The 20,884-nt window shown below is 59.4% G+C and overlaps 1 protein-coding gene across 1 annotated transcript in view; it reads left to right on the top strand.

The window, feature by feature from the left end:
- Window positions 1-20,884, top strand: part of SIM2 (SIM bHLH transcription factor 2) — a gene marked incomplete at both ends in the record, with an annotated part of 44,287 nt that overhangs the window by 11,522 nt on the left and 11,881 nt on the right. The window contains 5 exons of the mRNA XM_080655969.1: window positions 10-99; window positions 7,319-7,427; window positions 12,141-12,226; window positions 14,175-14,374; window positions 19,143-19,249. Coding sequence (XP_080512095.1) covers window positions 10-99; window positions 7,319-7,427; window positions 12,141-12,226; window positions 14,175-14,374; window positions 19,143-19,249 — 592 coding nt within the window. The remainder of the gene's footprint in view (window positions 1-9; window positions 100-7,318; window positions 7,428-12,140; window positions 12,227-14,174; window positions 14,375-19,142; window positions 19,250-20,884) is intronic.

Here is a 20,884-nt window from a genome sequence, read left to right as displayed (position 1 = left end):
CTCTTTCAGACCTTGGACGGCTTTGTTTTCGTGGTGGCATCTGACGGGAAAATCATGTACATATCGGAAACGGCCTCCGTTCATCTGGGCTTGTCCCAGGTAGGTGGTACCTGCTTTTATGTCCACCCTCAGTGTGAAATGGGTGTTGGTGGGTTACCCCACGTGACCACGACGCGTTCGGGCATCTGCTTTTGGGAGCGAGCGAGATCCAGAATGGCCAAATCCTCTTCTTAGGCCGTCCCAGGGGGCCTTTCTTCTCCGCGTTCCGTTTCACTTCTTCCTTCCCTTTTCCTTCGGGGTTGGTGACCAGCCCGTCTTTGCAACAGCCAGCCTCGCTCTGAGCTTCCGCTCAGTGGCCTGGGCTCCCCGCGTCCAGCAGGACTCTCTGTGGATAAAAAACGGGGCCCCACAGAGGCAGGCGGCGTTCGGAGCCCCTGCTCCATGGCCTGCACGTGGGATCGTGCGTTGCTGTGAAAGCGAGTGGAGGGCTGGAGGAGAACGTGGATTTTATGCAGAATGTGCTTTGGGGAGAGAGAAGCGGGGGGGGGGGGGGGTTTATGAGTGTTCACATGGAATTCGGGGTAATTTTTCCTGAGTTTTTCCAGTTCAGTGGTCGTTTCAGTAAAGCATTTTATATGCTTGTGATAGAAACTCATAAAACGCAGTTTACTACTGTTTTGCACAGCAAGGTCCTGGTTTCTTCAGAACATTTAAATATGACTGATTTTTCTGGAACCATTTTTTTTTTTTTTAAAGGGGCTCATCCCCTGGGAAGAATGGCACTCGGCTCTCCTGATCCCCGGCGGGCCAGCCGAGGGCTTGCTGGGGAGCTGGGCTGCCGTCTGGGCCGGTGGCGGGGGGGGGGGGGGGGGGTCCAGATGGGGGGGACGCTAAGTGATGGTTACCATTCACATTTCTGATTTTAGCAGGTGTGGAACAGGGTTCTAAAAGCCACTTTTTTTTTTTACATGCAGGGACTAAATGTTTCTTTACATTGGGAATTATCAGAGCGAGCTTTTCCATCGCACTAGAATTAATTAGATACAGGAAATGGGCTCCCAGGGGGCCGTGAATGGCTCGTATTGCACCAGCCCCCTTGTGTCCTTGAGCCAAAATAAAACGTGCCAACTAAAGGGGCTCGGTTTTCTCGTGAAGACGCGAAATCACCCGCTTGCCGTCGCATCTGGTGTCTATCCCCGTTCCTTTGCTGCCTTTACATTTTTTAAACCTGTCTTTTGTTTACAGCCTTCTCTTCCAACGTGCGTCTGTCCGTATGCCCCGTGCCCATGTGTTTTTTATGCAGAGTTCTTTGAAGTGAATCATCTCGTATTAGAATCGTTTGGCGTTTTCTTTCCTCTTTCTTTCCTCTTCTTTATGAAGCCAGGTCTCCCAGATGAGATTGCCCAGGGCCTGGCTCGCACAGTGTGACTCGTGGGAGTAGTTAGTGCCCTTGTAGGATGGAAAATACTGTTGGAGACAGGAAATTTACCATTTTTTTTTTTCTGTTTTGCAAAGTTTTTATTCTCTGAATGTTGACCTGGCACTGTTTGACCTGGCTTCTACTCCTGGCTCGCTTTGTGGCTGATAGACCTCGATCAGATTACTTAATTTTTCCAGCCATGCTTTATGAAACCTTTGATTAGTCTTAGAATGTCACAGACAAGACAAAACAGTTCACATACTTTAAAAATGACTGGTCGAACATATTTTAGATTAGGCGAAGGTAACTGTTATGAAATAGTACATTTAAATCTGAGCTTCCTAGCGGCCAAAGCAAAAAGGGAAATGCATTCAGTTACGTGGTTTTTGTTGTCTGATAGGGCAGGCGTTTAACCTCCCGGAGTGATAACTTAAGAAAATAATTCCTCTCTTTCAGGATTGTGGTAAGAAGCAAATCAAAGTGCCCATTTTATGTGATGTGCCAGCGATAGGGAGCTGCCCGAAAGCCAGGCCTCATCACCATCTCATTAGTATTGCACTTCAGAATGCACAGAGGTTGCTGCAGATGGCATCCACCCTTTGGTGGACACACACGGGGCTCTTCGTCACAGGCACCGTGCACAGACCGGCCCGTTGCAGCTCATTCAGTGCCTGCTCTGTCTCAGATCCCACACCCCTCCCTCCGTCCTTTTCCTCTTTAGTTAACATGACCCAGATATCGGACAGCTGACACACATGCCTCTGTTCACTGTTCCCTCCACAGAGGACATCTGAGCAGAGTCACAAATGAAAATTACATTTACTTTTGGCCCTAATGCAGACCTACAATTCTGTGCTATGATTTTGAAGGGGGAGGGAACATGTTATACACTACCGTTTCCCAAGGGAGACACAGAGATGCCTTTGGTAGATGTTTCCAGAAGTGGCAATCACATAGGAGGAAGTATCAAAGTGTGCAGGACAACTGTTGTTCTTTTCCTTTTTTTTCCTGATGGCTTGGCAGGACCGTCTTGGTATCAGTCTTCAGTTACAAAAACACTCCAGCGCAGAAGGGAGCTCGCATGGGGGAATGTTCTGTGAGCTGTTTAAATAAGAACAGCAAACACTGCCCCTCAGGTCCGCCTCCTGCCCACAATTAGCTGTGCAGAAGGCAATCTAAGCAGCATCGCAGTGTGTATTTTTTTCTGTCTTCTTCACTTAAATAGTAAAATAAAGCATTGAAGAGGATGTCAAATACCCAACTTCTCTTTTAAAAAAATTTCTTTTTTCTTCTAGATTATTTTGTTAGGAAGAAGTCAGGCAAACTGACTTTTGGTTTAAATGTGTCAGACATGAAAACTTTATTAACATAGGCTTAATTAATTTTTTAAGTCACCAGAGAGAAAAATGTTAATAAAGCGTTACCCAGTCGTCTAAGAGTAACCTTCAAACAGGTTTCCTGATGAATAGCGATAGGAACAGCTATCCTTTATAGCTTATATTTACCTAGTGCCCTTCTGTGTTCCGGAACTTTCCACCACTCTCAGTGACCTGATTTCATTCAGTATGCCATCTTTCCCACTTCAGGGTGGAACCCCATGCTAGCAGCGTCTGGGGAACATAAGCCCCTTCCTTGGGTTTGCCTTAACTGTGTGGTAATTCATAGCAAAGTAGTAATTATTTTCCACCTGAGCTACCTAGATAACTATCGGAATTATCGGTTTGAGGGTGAGAAAATGATTACGTTACAAGCCCTTCTCAATTCAAAGCCTTTTATGAAACTTTTTAAAAAGTTTGGAATAAGAAATCAACTTTATATGGAGAGTGTTTAAGTTTGTTTTTGCTTTTATTTTTTTATTTTTTTTAATATATTTTATTGATTTTTTACAGAGAGCAAGGGAGAGGGATAGAGAGTTAGAAACATCGATGAGAGAGAAACATCGATCAGCTGCCTCCTGCACACCCCCTACTGGGGATGTGCCCGCAACCAAGGTACATGCCCTTGACCGGAATCGAACCTGGGACCCTTCAGTCCGCAGGCCGACGCTCTATCCACTGAGCCAAACCGGTCAGGGCATTGTTTTTGCTTTTAAATGAGGGAACACAGCTGACCCTTACTGTCAAATTTTCATACCAAAAAAAAAAAAATGACAGAGACAACCGCGAAATCCAAGTTCTCGCCTCAGCCCACAGTCCAGGTGCTGGAGACAGAGCCGGGCTGCTGGGCGGGACGCCCTCTGTGGTGGGACACATGTCTAATTCATAACCACGCATGCAGGCCAACGAGTCTACTTGGCAGAGGCAGGGCTGGGGAAGCACTTCGTATTCATGCAGGTTTGTTATATGTTCAATCCCGTGGTTTTTGGTTACTGTCGTTAACTTGTATTTGAAGAAGGAAGAAAGCTCCGTGTACCTGCTGTGTGCTGCCTCAAACGGCTATAAGCACCCATGGGGTTTAGATTTCCTTACCAAGGTTGCACACGCTATATGGCCTGTAGGAAACGCATAGACATTTTCAAATAAATGTCGCCGCGTGCCCTGGAGACCCACAAGGGAAACGTGCCTCTGAGAGGGCAGCGGAAGGGCGGTGTAAAAATAGCCGGTGTGGTTCGGGGTCCGAAGACCTAAGCCGTTCGCTCTTGAAATGAAGAGAAAGGACAGCGTTTTATGTTTGTTGACATAACTTGAACCCTGAAACTCAAACCATCTCGTTTTAAAAAGCTTAATTTACCGTAGTCAGCAAAACACCCAGAGCGGGGACCGTGCGTGTCTCGAGACCGGGGTGCCGCCCCGCTCTGACCCAGGATGTATCCCATCGAGTATTTATCCGGGCCGTTTCCTTGGCAGGAAGAAAAGCTATCCAGCAAAACATTAAAAAAGCTCTCAGTAGGAAAGCGATGCGTTTTGTAGGTACGGGGCGGGTGTGTTTTAATAAGGCTGATGGCTGAGAGCTGCAGAGTTTATGGCCACGGCCGTCGTTGTTTGTTTTTTGAGGCAGTGGCATTGCTTTCAGCGTTCAAAGGCACGCGGAGATATGTAAATACAGGAAATGCACGTGGACCGTAATTCCGAGTCCAGGTCAGCATTGCTTTATCATCACAAACGGGTTCCTTAATGTTTCCCTATTAGAAGCCGGCTTGACTTCCCCGACAGCCTCCGTGCTGTAGAACGGCCCGCATATTCGGAAAACCAAGCCTTTGGTCCGCAGGCCTCGCTCCTCTCCTGCTCCAGGCGCAGAGGGCAGGGGTGGCGGATGGGCCTGCGGGCACAGGGCAGGGCCTGGTGCAAGCACGCGAAGCCGTTTCTCTAGCCAGACAGGTTCCTGTTTTCTAAACAAGACCTTGGAGCAAACCAGAATGATCCCCTCCCCTAGAAACAAAGGTAGGGGAGAAACGATAGGCCAACACATAACGTCTATTTGGGCCCTAGCGGGTGTGCTCAGCGGATAGAGCGTGAGCCTGCCGACTAAGGGTTCGGGATCGGCGTTTTGGTCCGATTCCGGTCAAGGGCAGGTACCTTGGTTGCAGGCTCCTCCCCGGCCAGGCCCTGGTAGGTCAAGCAGGAGGCAAACATGTGCTTCTCTCACATCGATGTTCCTCTCTGTCTTTCCCTCTCTCTTCCACTCTCTCTGAAAACCAATGGGAAAATATCCCCGGGTGAAGATTAAGAAAGAAATTCTATTTCGTTTTATTTTTAATTTTTAAAATAAGCCATGGTAATTGGGAATCAATTAAAGAAAAAATGACTTCCTTATTTACTAGTCTTGTCACTCTTCACCTGACGCCCACAAGGCGTCTCCTGCTGCCCCAGAAAAAAGATCATCGGGTCCCACGTGACTGGCTTACATGTTCCGGGTTATTTAAATGTAAGGATGAACAGGAAAGGCTTGAAGAACGTGCTGTTTTTGCTACTTATTTTTTAATGGCCTCATGTACTAACTTTGGATCGAGGCGGACATCCATTGGGTAGCTAGGAAAGGGCCAGGCCGGGAGGTGGGCAGGGCGGCCTTCTGTACAGGATTCTCTCCATGGCTCTGTTTGCACAACGTTGGAAGGAGACATCCTATATAATAAAAAGCTAATATGCAAATTGTCCCCTCGACTGGGAGTTCCACCGGGAGTTTGAGCAAGGGGCGGGGCTGGCCCTCCCCCCTGCCAGCCTGGCCCCATCGCCCAGATCGGGGCAGGCCGGACCCCACCCATGCACGAATTTGTGCACCGGGCCTCTAGTTCTATGAATAACACAGAGAACAGAACTGGGGACGAGGCCGGGCCAGGGACCAGGTCACTTCCCGGGCCAGGAACGTAATTTGCTCTGACTTGAAAAGGCAGCTCATGCTTCTGAACAAATTGGAAGCCCTGGCTCGGAGGAGAGGGGTGGATGCCTTCACCTCTCCGTGGTCCCTGGGGAAGAGCTGGTGGCCTCGGCTGGTTTGGAAAGGTGGGGACACTCTCCATTAAACCTTTGGCCAGTCGTCCTGCTGCGTGAGCTGGCACCATCTGGGCTGCCCCATCGTGAGGTCAGGTCCTCCCTGCTCTGCTGAGAGCAAGGAGGCTCTCGACAACACACTCAAACAGAAAGACGAGTCGGGGGTGGGGGGTGGGACCAGCGCTCGCCAGCCGCCCTTGCTCAGCTGGCCCTCTGCCCTGGAGCAGGGCCCGGAGTTCTGCACGCCCACCCCAGGGGCTCTGCCACCCTCGGGCATGCCCCGCCCACTTTGAGTTTCCTCTCCCACGGGCTTTGGGGGCCCCTCCTGGCTGTGGAGGAAGTGCCATCACTGCGCTGGGGCCCCCTGTCCATCCGGGCGCGCTGGCTCACCGTCCTCACCTCCCAAGGAGGACCCGCACGGCGGCTCAGAAGGCTGCTCCCCGGCGGCCGTTTCTAGAATGGTGTCCGCCAGTGCCCGTGCCAGCAGGGGTGCGGGGGACTGGTCTGGAGACTGTCGTTCCGACGGGGGCCCTGGCACTCGTGTTTGGAGAACATAGGAAACCTCTCGGGCTCGGAAGTGAACCGCTGGGACCTGAGTGTCACGATCACAGTGACGGTGTTTTCCGGGCCCGGCCCTGCAGCGCAGGGTGCTGTCCTCTGCGGGGTGTGTCTGGGTTAGGCGGGGTCTGAACCCAGGGTCACATAGCTCCGTGGGGTGGGCCCCAGCTGCACCCGTGGGTGGGAACCGTGGGTCAGCACAGTCATCGTGGGCTGGGAGGCCCGAGGCCGTCTCCCTGGCCGGGGAGCAGAGCTGCAGGAGAAGGGCGGCCTCAGGACCGCGGGCGGAGCGGCACCTGCCTCTCACCTCCGAGGGGGCGAGGCTCCCGGGACCTCGCTCTGGGCGATGGCTGACCATCTCGGGCAGCAGGGTGCCGGCTCAGCTGTCTCCATAAGGAGGACACTGCCCAGACCACTAGGGTCCCCACCTCTGGCACCTCTTTTCTTTTTATTTAATTTTAAAAATATTTGTATTGATTTCACAGAGGAAAGGAGAAGGAGAGAGAGATAGAAACATCGGTGATGAGAGAGAATCATTGATCAGCTGCCTCCTGTGCACCCCACACTGGGGATCGAGCCTGCGACCCGGGCATGTGCCCTGCCCGGGAATCGAACCGTGACCTCCTGGTTCATAGGTCAATGCTCAACCGCTGAGCCACGCCAGCCAGCCATGGCTCACCTTTTTCATCCTTCACTTTCCATTTCTGCTCAGGACTCTCAGTTTTGAGCTCACACCTCTCTGTCCTCGGAGGTGGGGGAGAAGGTTTGGAAAAGACGGGTGTGTCTGTGCTGGGAGGAGGGGGGGTAGTCGGCGGGGTCCGGAGTCCTGTCCCTGCAGGTACATACCTGTGGTCTGCAGGACACCCCCTCCCCGCAGTCCCGGGAGGATTCCTGACCCCTCCCTCTGCGGCAGGTGGAACTCACGGGCAACAGCATCTATGAGTACATCCACCCGTCCGACCACGACGAGATGACGGCCGTGCTGGCGGCCCACCAGCCCCTTCACCATCACCTGCTCCAAGGTGCGTATCCTCCCGGCGGAAAGAAACCAGCAGGAAAGCCAGGCGGTGCTCTCGGACATGGGACATGACCCGGGGTCTGCTCCCTGCGCTGCCCAGCCAGGGCCCCAGCAAGCACGCGGCTCCCGCCGAGGGGGGTTAGCGTTCCTGCCTCTGTCCTTCAAGGCAGCACATCGGAGCCCCGTCGGGTGCTGGGCGCTGTGGTGGGTGCCGGCTGGGAGGTGAAGTAGGTGGCGCAGAGACACTCCCTAACGTGCTCTGGGCCCAACATTCCGGCCACACAGGCCTGGGCCCGGGCTCCTTAACCAAGGGGCCGAGGTGAGGACGTGAGCTTGCGAGACCGAAGGGGGAAATTCGTTGTATTCCTCTGGTTGAAACCCAGCGTCTCCTTGGCGTATAGATTGTGGACGGGAGGCCGTGTGCCATCCCTTCGCTCCCTCGAACTGGCAGGCGTCCGGAGGCCCCGCGGCCGCGTCCGGCTGCTTACTGTGCTGATAAAGCAGCGCGGTGACAAGCGCACCCCCTTGTTTTAATGCTGTGACCGCTGTTTGCGGTCCGATGGTCACCGCCCATTCGGATTCTCATCCGTTTCATTTCATGCGCTCAGAGGCGGCGTTCTGCGTGGGCATTGGTAGGTCTTGTCACGACACAGATCGGGTCAGAAGCCCTGGTCTAGACGGAGGCAGGTCATCCCCCTGGCCCGGCTCCATCGGGGACACGGCCCTCCTCCTGAGTCCCACCGTCACGTCACCCGCCTGACGGGGTCCCCCTGTGGTCGGCCCGTGTCCGCACCGATGGCGAGGCTGTTCCGTGCGGACGGGAGAGGTCCTGACCCAGGCCCGGCCTGGTGATCCCTCTGACCTCTGATGAGACCAACCGGCAGGTGGCCGAGGGTCTCCGGTCTGCCTTGGGCTGTGGCGGCCCGCGTGGCCGAGACCCCGGGGTTGGGGGGAACGCTGAGTCTGAGGAGTCATCTCTAACAGAGTGAGGGCCAGGAGGACAGGGCACCGGACACTGACACTCACGGGGGGTCATGTCCAGCTGGACAGACACGGACCCCCAAGTCGTCAGAGCCTTGGGTTGTCCTTGTTCCCAACGATCCAGGTCCGCTGCCCAGCGCCCTGGCTCCTTCCTTCCCTCACAGCCCCGCTCGTTAACACGGTAGAAAGTGACAGCGAACGAGCCTTGGGAACATGCCGGCTCCCCGGCTCCTGTGGGCACTGCCGAGACGGTGACCGTGCGGAGAAGCACCGGCCCAGGAGGGGACCGCCCGCTCCCGGCCAAGCAGAGTGTGCGGGACTGGGGCTCACAGTGGGGCTGGGGCTCACAGTGCGGGACTGGGGCTCACAGTGAGGGACTGGGGCTCACAGTGAGGGACTGGGGCTCACAGTGAGGGATTGGGGCTCACAGTGAGGGATTGGGGCTCACAGTGAGGGACTGGGGCTCACAGTGCGGGACTGGGGCTCACAGTGAGGGACTGGGGCTCACAGTGAGGGACTGGGGCTCACAGTGAGGGGACTGGGGCTCACAGTGAGGGACTGGGGCTCACAGTGAGGGACTGGGGCTCACAGTGAGGGACTGGGGCTCAGTGAGGGGACTGGGGCTCACAGTGGGGCTGGGGCTCACAGTGCGGGACTGGGGCTCACAGTGAGGGACTGGGGCTCACAGTGAGGGACTGGGGCTCGCAGTGAGGGATTGGGGCTCCCAGTGAGGGATTGGGGCTCACAGTGAGGGGACTGGGGCTCACAGTGAGGGATTGGGGCTCCCAGTGAGGGACTGGGGCTCCCAGTGAGGGGACTGGGGCTCACAGTGAGGGATTGGGGCTCACAGTGAGGGGATTGGGGCTCACAGTGAGGGACTGGGGCTCACAGTGAGGGGATTGGGGCTCACAGTGAGGGGATTGGGGCTCACAGTGAGGGGCTGGGGCTCACAGTGAGGGATTGGGGCTCACAGTGAGGGACTGGGGCTCCCAGTGAGGGATTGGGGCTCCCAGTGAGGGATTGGGGCTCCCAGTGAGGGATTGGGGCTCACAGTGAGGGATTGGGGCTCACAGTGAGGGACTGGGGCTCACAGTGAGGGGACTGGGGCTCACAGTGAGGGACTGGGGCTCACAGTGAGGGGCTTGGGGCTCAGTGAGGGGCTTGGGGCTCAGTGAGGGGACTGGGGCTCACAGTGAGGGATTGGGGCTCACAGTGAGGGATTGGGGCTCACAGTGAGGGACTGGGGCTCACAGTGAGGGACTGGGGCTCACAGTGAGGGACTGGGGCTCACAGTGAGGGGACTGGGGCTCACAGTGAGGGGACTGGGGCTCACAGTGAGGGACTGGGGCTCACAGTGAGGGGACTGGGGCTCAGTGAGGGGACTGGGGCTCAGTGAGGGGACTGGGGCTCCCAGTGAGGGACTGGGGCTCCCAGTGAGGGACTGGGGCTCACAGTGAGGGGACTGGGGCTCACGGTGAGGGACTGGGGCTCACGGTGAGGGACTGGGGCTCACGGTGAGGGGACTGGGGCTCCCGGTGAGGGACTGGGGCTCCCGGTGAGGGGACTGGGGCTCACAGTGAGGGACTGGGGCTCACAGTGAGGGGACTGGGGCTCACAGAGAGGGGATTGGGGCTCACAGAGAGGGGATTGGGGCTCACAGTGAGGGATTGGGGCTCACAGTGAGGGACTGGGGCTCACAGTGAGGGGACTGGGGCTCACAGAGAGGGGATTGGGGCTCACAGTGAGGGATTGGGGCTCACAGTGAGGGGACTGGGGCTCACAGTGAGGGACTGGGGCTCACAGTGAGGGACTGGGGCTCACAGTGAGGGGACTGGGGCTCACAGAGAGGGGATTGGGGCTCACAGTGAGGGATTGGGGCTCACAGTGAGGGGACTGGGGCTCACAGAGAGGGGATTGGGGCTCACAGTGAGGGATTGGGGCTCACAGTGAGGGACTGGGGCTCACAGGGAGGGACTGGGGCTCACAGTGAGGGGACTGGGGCTCACAGTGAGGGGATTGGGGCTCACAGTGAGGGATTGGGGCTCACAGTGAGGGGACTGGGGCTCACAGTGAGGGGATTGGGGCTCACAGTGAGGGGACTGGGGCTCACAGTGAGGGATTGGGGCTCACAGTGAGGGGACTGGGGCTCACAGTGAGGGACTGGGGCTCACAGAGAGGGGATTGGGGCTCACAGTGAGGGATTGGGGCTCACAGTGAGGGACTGGGGCTCACAGGGAGGGACTGGGGCTCACAGTGAGGGGACTGGGGCTCACAGAGAGGGGATTGGGGCTCACAGTGAGGGACTGGGGCTCACCGTGCTGACCCCCTTGCCCCCCGCAGACTTGCTTTCGGGTCGGAACTGGCCCGATGTCTAAGGGGATTGGGTGAGACACAGGCTCTCCCCTCACCCTTATTATCATGAGCTGCTGCTCAGACCCCAAGCTTGTGTGGAAATGGGGCGGACGGGCGCCGTGTCAAAGGGAAGCTATGCCCTTCAGACCCCTGACCCCCAGGTGCAGAGGATTGTGGGTAATGTGGCAGCCTCTCCGCCTGGGGGTGCCTCTCCAGCGAACCCCTTACCGGCACCCGGCGTGCCCTCGGGGGTGGGGGTGGAGTCTGCACGCCCATTCCCAGGGGTAACCTTTCTCTAAAAAGTAACGTATTAACCACTCCCAGGGGCTGATTTAGCGTGAGTGACCACCCCTCCCGCAGGGGCAGGCACGTGGGCATGGGTGCCGGAGAGCCGGTCCCTCCCTCCCTAAGCAGAGGGCGGAGTGGTGCAGAGGCCTGCGGGAGAACCGACGGCAGGTGGTGGCCCAGCGGGACAGTGACCGGGAGGGAGGTCCGTCCAGGGCCGTGGGTGAGGGCGAAAGCCTCGACCTGGCCCAGCGGGTGTGCTGGGTCCCGTCCCCCATTCCACACTGCAGGCAGCCTCAGCCCCGGGGCACAGATGGCGGGAGGCCCCGGGCTGGCTCCCTGGCTGCACTCGGGAAAGGGCTGCATGTGGGACTTTCACTCGGTCTCTGCCGCCCCAGGGCGTCGGAGGCCTCCTCGCAGGCCCAGGCGCCCCCCGGGGCAGGTCAGCTCTCGGGCACCAGGCCGCTGTGGTGCCACGCGGGCCCCTGCCTGGACGGCCCTCACCTGACCCCAGGCTGGCCTGTCCCAAGTTCTGGCTGTGGCCTCTTTCCAGCCGCCTTCTTCCGGGCACGTGGAGGCCAGGCCGGATGGGGCCCAGCTCTGCACCCCCTACCCCACCCCACCCAGGACCCCACCCCACCTGTTTCCCCCCAACCCGATCCCCACCCCTCTAGTCCCACCCCACCCCAGGACCCACCCCCCTAGTCCCTACCCCACCCAGCACCCCACCCCACCCAGGACCGCCCCCCAGTCTCACCAACCCCAGCCCACACCGCCCCAGCCCCCATCCCCCCAGCACCCCACCCCACCCAGGTCCCCACCCCCAGTCCCACTACCCCCAGCCCCCACCGCACCCAAGGACCCCACCCCCTCAGTCCCACCACTCCCAGCCCCCACCGCACCCAAGGACCCCACCCCCCCAGGTCCCCACTCCCCCAGGACCCCACCCCCCCAGGTCTGGCCACAGGCCAGGCTCTGGGCTGGCATCTGGGCTGCTGGGACGAGGCCCTGGCTGGGTCCTAAGGGTGACTGACATTGTTGGGGTGACAGTGGGGAGCGGGGGGGACAGCTGGCCATCTAACGCGGCTCCTGCTTTCAGAGTACGAGATAGAGAGGTCGTTCTTCCTTCGCATGAAGTGCGTCTTGGCGAAGAGAAACGCGGGCCTGACGTGCAGCGGATACAAGGTAGGAGGAGGCAGGCCGTGGGTGGAGGAGGGGCGGGTCTTGACTGGTTAGGGTTGTGCTTCACCCCGAGAACATCTGCGGACAGGAGGGCACGGGACGGATGCGGACGGTAGCGACGCCGCTCCGATGGCGGTGAGAGCTGGCGTCTCCCAGGCTGTTGGTCCCTGGGACCGGAGGGCACGGGCTCAGGGCGGGTTCACCTGGCACCTGAGGTTCTGCTCTGCACAGCGCTGCCCTTGAGCTAACGGAACCCGCGTGGTCCAGGCGGGGTCCCAGGCCGCAGGGAGCATTCAGAGCCCAGAAATGTCGCTCGTCCTCAGAAGGTCGGCCATGCCCGGCGACGAGGACGGTGCTGCAAGGACAGGGCAGCCACTCGAGTGCGGAGCAGAGCTTGGTCGGCAGCGTCTCCCCGTGTGATCATTAGAGTCTAGCCAGCAGGGGTCCTCAAACGACGGCCCGCGGGCCACATGCGGCCCCCGAGGACATTTATCCGGCCCGCCGGGTGCCGCTGCCTGTCCTGCTTAGCAGCCGACGCGTCCCGGGCCCGCAGTGCGCATAGGAATTTGTTCATAGTTTTTTTTTAAACTATACTCTGGACCTCCCAACGGTCTGAGGGACAGTGAACTGGCCCCCTGTTTAAAAAGTTTGAGGACCCCTGGTCTAGCGGGTAAACTAACCGTGTAGCAGCCCTTTGAGGGTGTGTGGTCGGCCCCCTTCTACGTCAGGGACACCCGCCGACACCGGAGGGCAGGCAGGTCAGCGGCAGAGCCCGCCCTCCCCCCACCCCACCCCGCCCGGCCCCTTCCTCTGCCTGACGTGCCCACCTCCGCGGACTGTGGGATCCAGGAGCAGGTCCCCTGATGCCCAGCACCGGGTCTGCCTCCTCCTGTGCCCTCTCCTCGGCCCCTCCTTGGAGCCACACTCGGAGCTCTTGGCGCTGACTTGACCTCACCCTGTTTTGTGGTTTGGAGGATGTTTCTTAGTTGCTGTCCCGGACTCGAAGGTTCTTTGGCCCAGGCCTGGGGCACCCCCAGCACGGAACTGCACCCACAGACCTTCTTCTGGACGCTGGGTCTTGAATTGTTTCTGCCACTTACTAACTGTCCAGTCTTAATCAAAACACATCACCCACCTTGCCCTCAGTTTCCTCCTCAGTGCAATGGGAGAATAGACTAGACGGTTTGAGGATTTGTTCCAGCTGTCAGGATGGGAATCCCTTCGGGAGTCCTGGAGGGAGGCTTTGGAAGTGCTGCTCCTCCCTGCCCTCATGGCGGCCGTGAGCCCCTGGGGATGCTCTGATGGGGCTGGTACAGCGCTTCCAGTGTCGAGGCCTGAGGCCGCGTGGACGCTGCTGCGTGACATTCGGAACACTCACACGTTCTCTTGTGTGGAGTTCGGCTGCAGCTATTACAGCGTTTCTCTATAGTCACCCCGGCCGGCGGTGGCTTATTACAAGGGGATAAAATCTTGAATTATAAATAAAGCATATTTTCCATGAAGCTTTGTTTTCCCCATTCTGCTGGAAGGATTCTGAGTTTCCTGGGTGACGTAGCTTGTCAAGTGATGTCAATGTCAAGTTAGCACGTCGCATCCAGTCCCCTCGGCGCATGAGCTTTCCAGCTGGCGTGAAGGTTACGGAACCAAGGCTCACCCCCGAGGTGCGCTGACCTGCCGTGCGTGGCGATGGTGCTCAGGCACCCGCTCTCTCTCTGCTAGAGAGCCGTGGCTTCCACCGTGAGCGAGGGAGACAGCCCCACGTGTTATTCTGATATTGTTTCTGAGACAGGAGACCAGCCTTCCTCCCGGGCCGGGGACTGGGCGTGTGGCTAAAGCTCCCGGAGGCCGGGCTGGGGGACAGGCTGCACAGTGGAGAGACGGGGCCGGGGCCGGGGCCGGGAGCCGGCGCTCATCGCCCCGGGCCGCCGGGCTGACCCGCCCTCTCCCCCAGGTCATCCACTGCAGCGGCTACCTGAAGGTCAGGCAGTACATGCTGGACATGTCCCTGTACGACTCCTGCTACCAGGTGGTGGGGCTGGTGGCCGTGGGCCAGTCGCTGCCGCCCAGCGCCGTCACCGAGGTCAAGCTGCACAGCAACATGTTCATGTTCCGGGCCAGCCTCGACCTCAAGCTCATCTTCCTGGACTCCAGGTGAGTGGCTGCCCGAGGCCCCTCAAGGCGACACCCTTAACCCAGGATGGACAGGGAACGCGCCGGGCTCAGACTGGGTCGGGAAGGATCTAGAGCAGCCGTGGGCAAACTACGGCCCGCGGGCCGGATCCGGCCCGTTCGGCTGTTCTATCCGGCCCGCGGAGCCGAAAGAGTGGAGGGTTCTCTTGCTCTCCCCTCTGCTCCTTTACTTTGAATTTATATTAGTTCACACAAACACTCCATCCATGCTTTTGTTCCGGCCCTCCGGTCCAGTTTAAGAACCCATTGTGGCCCTCGAGTCAAAAAGTTTGCCCACCCCTGGTCTAGAGAAACTGAGGCAGGAATGGAAAGATTAACAGCCACCTCAGCGCGAAGGTGCAGCCGGCTCCCTCAGCTACGGGCAATCAGACCTCATTCCCTTCGTTGTCATCCCACCTCATGTCATCCCGCAGGGCTGGACCTGGTGGCTTCCTTTCTCCAGGGCCCGCAGGGTCAGGATTCTGCCTGCGTTGCCTGCCCTCAGGCCTGGAGACCTGGAAGCCAGCAGGTCCGCACGGGCAGTGTGTCGGGGAGGCCCTCCCACCCGGGGGCTGAGCGGGGAGCAGACAGGCGGCCCTGCCTGGGGGGACGCTGACCACAGCTAGGCCGGTGCCCTGCCTGAGACACTCCCCGCTGTCCCTGCCTCTCCCCTCGAGCCCTGGAGAGAGCAGGGAGAGTGAGTGAGGAAGGGCCAGGCGTTGGGGTGACCGAGGGGCCAGCCTGCTCCGGAGGGAGGTCTGGGCTAGAGGCCTTGGTGTCCCTGGGGGCGTGGGCCTCTCTGGACTTCTGGTCTCTTATCTGTAAAAACACAAGGCAGGCCGCCTTCCCCCCGCCCCCCCGCCCGGCTGCCACAGGGCCCCGGAAAGATGAAGTTAGGAAACAGGTGTGAGCGTTTGCAGAGTCACAGCAGGGTGCACCAGCAGGTGAGCCCGGGCCTCCGCCTCCCCTAGCCCTGACCCTGACCCTGACCCTGACCCTGACCCTGACCCTCCCGTCCCCTGGAAGGGCCCGTACTGTGCAGGGGAAGGGCTCAGGGCCCGGGCGCCTGACCTTCGTGGCATGGCCGAGCTGGCCCCGAGGAAGGACGTCTCTTGCTATCTTTCTGTTTCCTGTTTCTCCTGGGACGAGGATCTGCTGATTATTTTCACTTTTGTGGTAAAAGAAACAGCACGTAAAACTGATCGTTTTAACCGTTTATTGAAGAAGAGCAAACGCACCTGGTTCAGGGTAGGAGGTGAGGACCCAGGTTAGTCTAGTTCATCGTTGATGCACCTGGTTCCACTCAGGTGGCGAGATGACGAGGCCTGTGTGACGGTCATTGTCTCCCAGGAACTCGGGCCAGGGGTGAGGCGGCTCTGGGGAAGATGCGGCCCCTCATGCGAGGGCCGAGGGCCGAGCAGTGCTGTTTCCCTGTGGTGGGGGTGGTGGGGGAGGGGGGGCCAGCCCCCGGGGACAGGAGTCGGGGCTGGCCCTGGTCCCGGACCACGTGGGCAGAAGCAGGTGTGAAGGAGCGTTCCTTCCAGATGCCACGTCCCTTCGCAGAGTGGACAGAGAGGACACGCTGTCCACCGCTTTATCCTAGACTCGCAGGAGGATACTGCTGGTTCTCCCTGTGTGTCTCCTAGTTTGTCTTTGACCTTTCACCCCCCCACCCCCCGCCCCTGAGACCTGCTGAGTTCTCTACGAGGGGAAAGCAGCGGTCTCCCCGAGGAGGGGCTTCAGGGCCCACCCAGCCTGCGCCTCCCGGCAGACACAGGGCCGCACAGAGGAGGTGGACGGAGAGACGGAGGCCAGGGCGGGGCCTCGGGAGGGGGCTTTCTTGAAAGCCAGTGTCCCTCTCGTTAGGGTGTGGGGGCCATGCCCCGGGGTGGGTAGGAAGGACAGGCGCTGACCAGGAGGTAAACTCCCTCTCCCCCAGGAGACTGGGGTCCCCTGCTGAGTGCCAGGAAGCTCCCAGAGGCGGGAGGCCTGTTCCAATCTCCCTCATCGGAGGTGCTCAGTGAGGAAAGGCACTGGAGAAGTCTTCCCATCGCTGGTCCTCCATCTGCGGCCGCGGCGGTCAGCCCGGGGACAGGGGCCTGGCCCGGCGCTGGGAAGGGAGGTCAGCAGAATGGCCTGCGAGGTGGAAGATGGCAGCTCTGACCCTCAGACCCGGGCCCCCAAGAGGGCTTGGCCAGAAGCCCAGCCGCCCCAAGTCCCCAGGGCGGGGCCCCCCACCCCGCAGAATCCCAGACCCAGAATCCCAGACCCAGCTGGCCTCAGCATAACCTGGCGTTCGGTTCGTGGGGGGTTGTGGGCTCTCCCTTTGAAACTGTAGCTGGTGCTGTTGCGAAGGATGGGGCAACGAGCGATGTTTGGGGTCTGGCAGATCCCTCTGACAGGTCTTCCGACACCAGAGGGCTGGAAAAACGGGGCGGCCCGCTGCCAAACCCTGCCCCCCTGTGATTTTTTAAAGCCGTGTGGACTTTGATGAGAAACGTAATACATGTGTTTCTGATTCATTTACACGTTCGGGGCCGTTGTTCTGAAACTTCTCGTCCAAAGGGCCTGGGAAGCTTCCCTCAGCCCGCCCGGAGAGGGGCCCGGCGTGCTTTCGGGGGAAGCCAGGCGGCTCCTGCTCCTGCCACAGCGGGGGGCTCCGAGGGCCTGGCGCCCTAGGTGGCCCTCACCGCGTCCCCGGAGCCCGAGGCCCTGGCCTCCGCACGTCCCTGCCTGCCCCGCGCCCGCTCCTTCCTGCCCGAGGAGCACCATGGAAATGCGTACACCAAATAGTGAGCGATTCCAGGGAAATATGAGGCTCTCCGAGATTTATGGCCCGAGCCCGCACAGAACTCGACAGAAAGGGGAGCGAGCGAGGGAATGAGAGCGAGGTCAGGTTTCCCCGTTTCATTTGCAGCTAATGTTTCAGGTCTGGACGGGCAGGGCCGCCAGGCCGGCCGCCCTCGGTCCCCGCGGCTGCTCCGGGCCTCGCCGCCTCTGGAATCTTTCATCTGCTCTTGAGTGTCTGTCGCCAGGTCGTTTGGGCCGCCTGCTCCCGGGCCCGGTTCCCGGGGCCCTGGCCACATGCAGTTGTCACCTGCGCCGGAGCGCCCCCCAGGCCCCCGACGCCACCACGCCGCCTCGGATGCGGGCAGCCACGCTTCTTCAAAGGGCTGGCGTGGGGGACCAGTACGCCGGGCGTGATGAGAAGGGAGAGGCCAACGTCACCCACGCCCTGGGAACGTGCTCCCGTCGCTCCAGGGAGCTTAAGGCTGGCCTTCTAGCCCCATAGTTTCCGTGTCATGCTATTTCTGGGGGGTCCAAAGCCATCCCCCCGCTAATGCGAGGCTCCGATGTCTCCAGTTCTTCCCTAACTCCTCCCCCCCGCCGAGGACTCGCCAGCCACAGGCCGTCCGGAGCCCGACAGTGGACGGTGTCCAGTGCGGACTGGAGGTGCCACGGTCACCCACACAATGGCCAGGAACCAGCGTCCCTCATCAGAAGAGCGGATAGACAAGACGTGGGGTCTGCGAGCTGTGGAATATGACTCGGCCATGAGGGGAATGGCACCCGACACACACGGCAGCGTGGAGGGCCCTTGGAAACATCGTGCTGACTGCAAGAAGCCAGACGCAAAAGGGCAAATGATGACGCGTTCCCCTCAGATGAAATTTCTAGAAGAGACAAAGCCAGAGAGACAGGAAGTAGAGGAGAAGTGGCCAGGGACGGGGGAGGGGACATGGGGACTTGCTATCTAATGGGCAGAGTTTCTGCTTGGAGGGTGAAAAGTTCTGGAAATGAAGTGGGGATGAGCAGACCACATTGTGGATGGCGTTCCTGCCACTGAACGGTACACTTACAAATGGTTAAAATGGTAAAGTCATTTTTATTTACTTATTTCTTAAAAAATATATTTTATTGATGTTTTTACAGAGAGGAAGGGAGAGGGATAGAGAGTTAGAAACATCGATGAGAGAGAAACATCCATCAGCTGCCTCCTGCACACTCCCTACTGGGGATGTTTTTGCAACCAAGGTACATGCCCTTGACCGGAATCGAACCTGGGACCCTTCAGTCCTCAGGCCGATGCTCTATCCACTGAGCCAAACTGGTTAGGGCTATTTATTTATTTATTTTTAACTTATTCTTTCCTGGGAGAAATTTTTTAAAACATTTGTTTTTCAGAGAGGGAGAGAGAGAGAGAAGCATCAATGATGAGAATCACTGATCAGTTGCCTCCTGCACGTTCCCTACCGGGGATCAAGCCTGAAACCCAGGCCTGTGTCCTGACCAGGAATGGAACCGTGACCTTCTGGTTCATAGGTCGAGGCTCAACCGCTGAGCCAGGCGGGTCAGACTCACCACAGTAATCCGTAAAAAGGTTCCCACAAAAGTCCCCAGAGAGAGGGTTCTGTCTCAGGGTGGCAGCTTTGTCCAACGTCGTATCCAAGTTCACTCGGAAGGTCCTCGGACGAGCTGCACTTGGACCGGGGCTGCGCGCTGAGCCCCCACCCTTCCCGCCGCGGTTCCGAGGAGCAGGCCGGCTCGGCTCGTTGGCACTCCCTCCAGCCCAGGCTGGAGTTCAGACCTTCTTCTTGTAAAAAAAAGATCATTCCTAGTTTCCGAAATCAGCATCCCGCCCACCCCCAGCCTCTTAGCATCTGATTGGTTGGCAAAACCAGGGAGAAGTGAGGTGAAAGGCAGGCTGCAGAGCAGGGTCACTCATGGCGCCCCACTCCCCCGTCCCCAGGGTGACCGAGCTGACGGGGTACGAGCCACAGGACCTGATCGAGAAGACCCTGTACCACCACGTGCACGGCTGCGACGCGTTCCACCTCCGCTACGCGCACCACCTCCGTGAGTACGGCCTGTGCGGCCCGGGCCGGCAGCCAGGGAGGAGGCCCGAGGGTGGGGGCGGCCCCTGCTTGGTGCGTCCATCGTGCACACGGGAATCGTCAGCCTCAGGCGGGCGTCCTCGCACGCCAGGTTTAAGCAGTTCCTCGTTGTCAGAGCCCAGACACCCAGTGACACTGGCAGGTGTGGGGGATGGTGTGGAAGCTTCTAGATTCTAGATTGTGGATTTGGGACGAAGCTTCTCTGTGACATCTGGACACCCGTTGCGAGTAACAGTCAGAGCCGTTAAAGAACCCCACGGAGCCCTCACCACGCCAGGGCAGTGGTGTCAGGGAGTGAACATCTGGTCAACCCAGAGCGACCGTCTCGTGGTCATGACCCTCTTTTCACTGCTGAGGATGCTGAGGTTCAGAGAGGGTAAGCCGCTTGCCCACAGTCACACAGCAGGAGGTGGCGAGCTGGGAGCTGAGCCTCCGGCCGCGGCCCACCGTCTGGCTGGGAGGAGTCCGTGTGGGAAGAGTGAGCAAACAGCATCCGATTAGCCACAGAGGCAGTTTGGGGCCGTTGGGTTGGGGGTGCTCTAGCCACCAAAATGCCTAAAGAAGTGACACTTCTGGGACCCAAGTTTCGGCAGCGAATCTCTGGGATGGAGCAGACGCCTCATCCTCGCCGTCCAGCCCACTGTGCGGTGGCTGGCCTGGGGTGCCCGTTCACGGGCGGGAGGGCTGGAGGGACAGATCTGCTCTGTGCTGACCAAGAGGCTCAGACACGGGGTGGCAGGCGGACGGCAGGCCCAGGGCTGCCTGGCTGGCCATCGGGTGGGGACGGGGACCGCTGAGCGTGCCAGGTCCTGGGGCGTTGTCCTGAGCCACTGCAGGCCGAGACCCGTGACCGGGGACACCCCTGCACAGGCATGGATGCTTCTTCCTGCCCCCTTCAGTCCGCGAGGGCGCGCAAAGGTCTCTGTGTCCGAGAGACTCCACCCCGTCCCTCCACCCCCGCGGGGGGCAGTCCCCACCACTGTGGGAGGAGAGGGGAAGACCCAGCCCCGGGGGCTCCGAGCCCCCTCGGCTGAGGCAGGAGCGTGTTGGGGAGCCGCTGCTGTCCTGCGAGCGGGTGGAGAGCAAGCCCCTGACTCACACGGACGCGCTGTTCTACGCGGGGCTGCGGTGCGAGAAGGAAAACTTGGGGAATTCAACCCTGACCTCCTGGTTCCTGGGTCAACGCTCAACCACTGAGCCACACTGGCTTCCAGCACCGTTAACCTCGCCCCCCGCCCGGCCGAGGAGAGGCGTTTGCGGGGAAGCAGGCACAGTGAGTGTCTGGAAAGGCAGTGAGGCCTCCGTGCTGTCCACTGGGGGCTCCCGCTCCCGGATTGTGGCCCGGGGCCGCGGGGAGCTGGGCTCTGTCCACTCCCAGGTGAGCCGGCGAGCCCCCAGGTAGAGGGAGGCAGCGAGGCCGCAGCCGTGCCGGTGGGACCGGAGCTGGACGGCGTGGCTTCAGCCTTCAGCCCGTCCCAGCCGCGGTGTCACACCCAGAGCCCGGCCGTCTGTGTCCCCAGGAGCCTGGCTTCCCCCCAACGAGGGCTTTGCTCCGGGGCCTCCCGGACTCCAGGACACATCCGCTCGCCTCCCTCGG

This window comes from Plecotus auritus (assembly GCF_963455305.1).
Source record: "Plecotus auritus genome assembly, chromosome: 2".
Classification (NCBI taxonomy): domain Eukaryota; kingdom Metazoa; phylum Chordata; class Mammalia; order Chiroptera; family Vespertilionidae; genus Plecotus; species Plecotus auritus.
The sequence above is the reverse complement of the archived record's forward strand: the minus strand, read 5'-3'. Positions and strand labels throughout refer to the sequence as shown.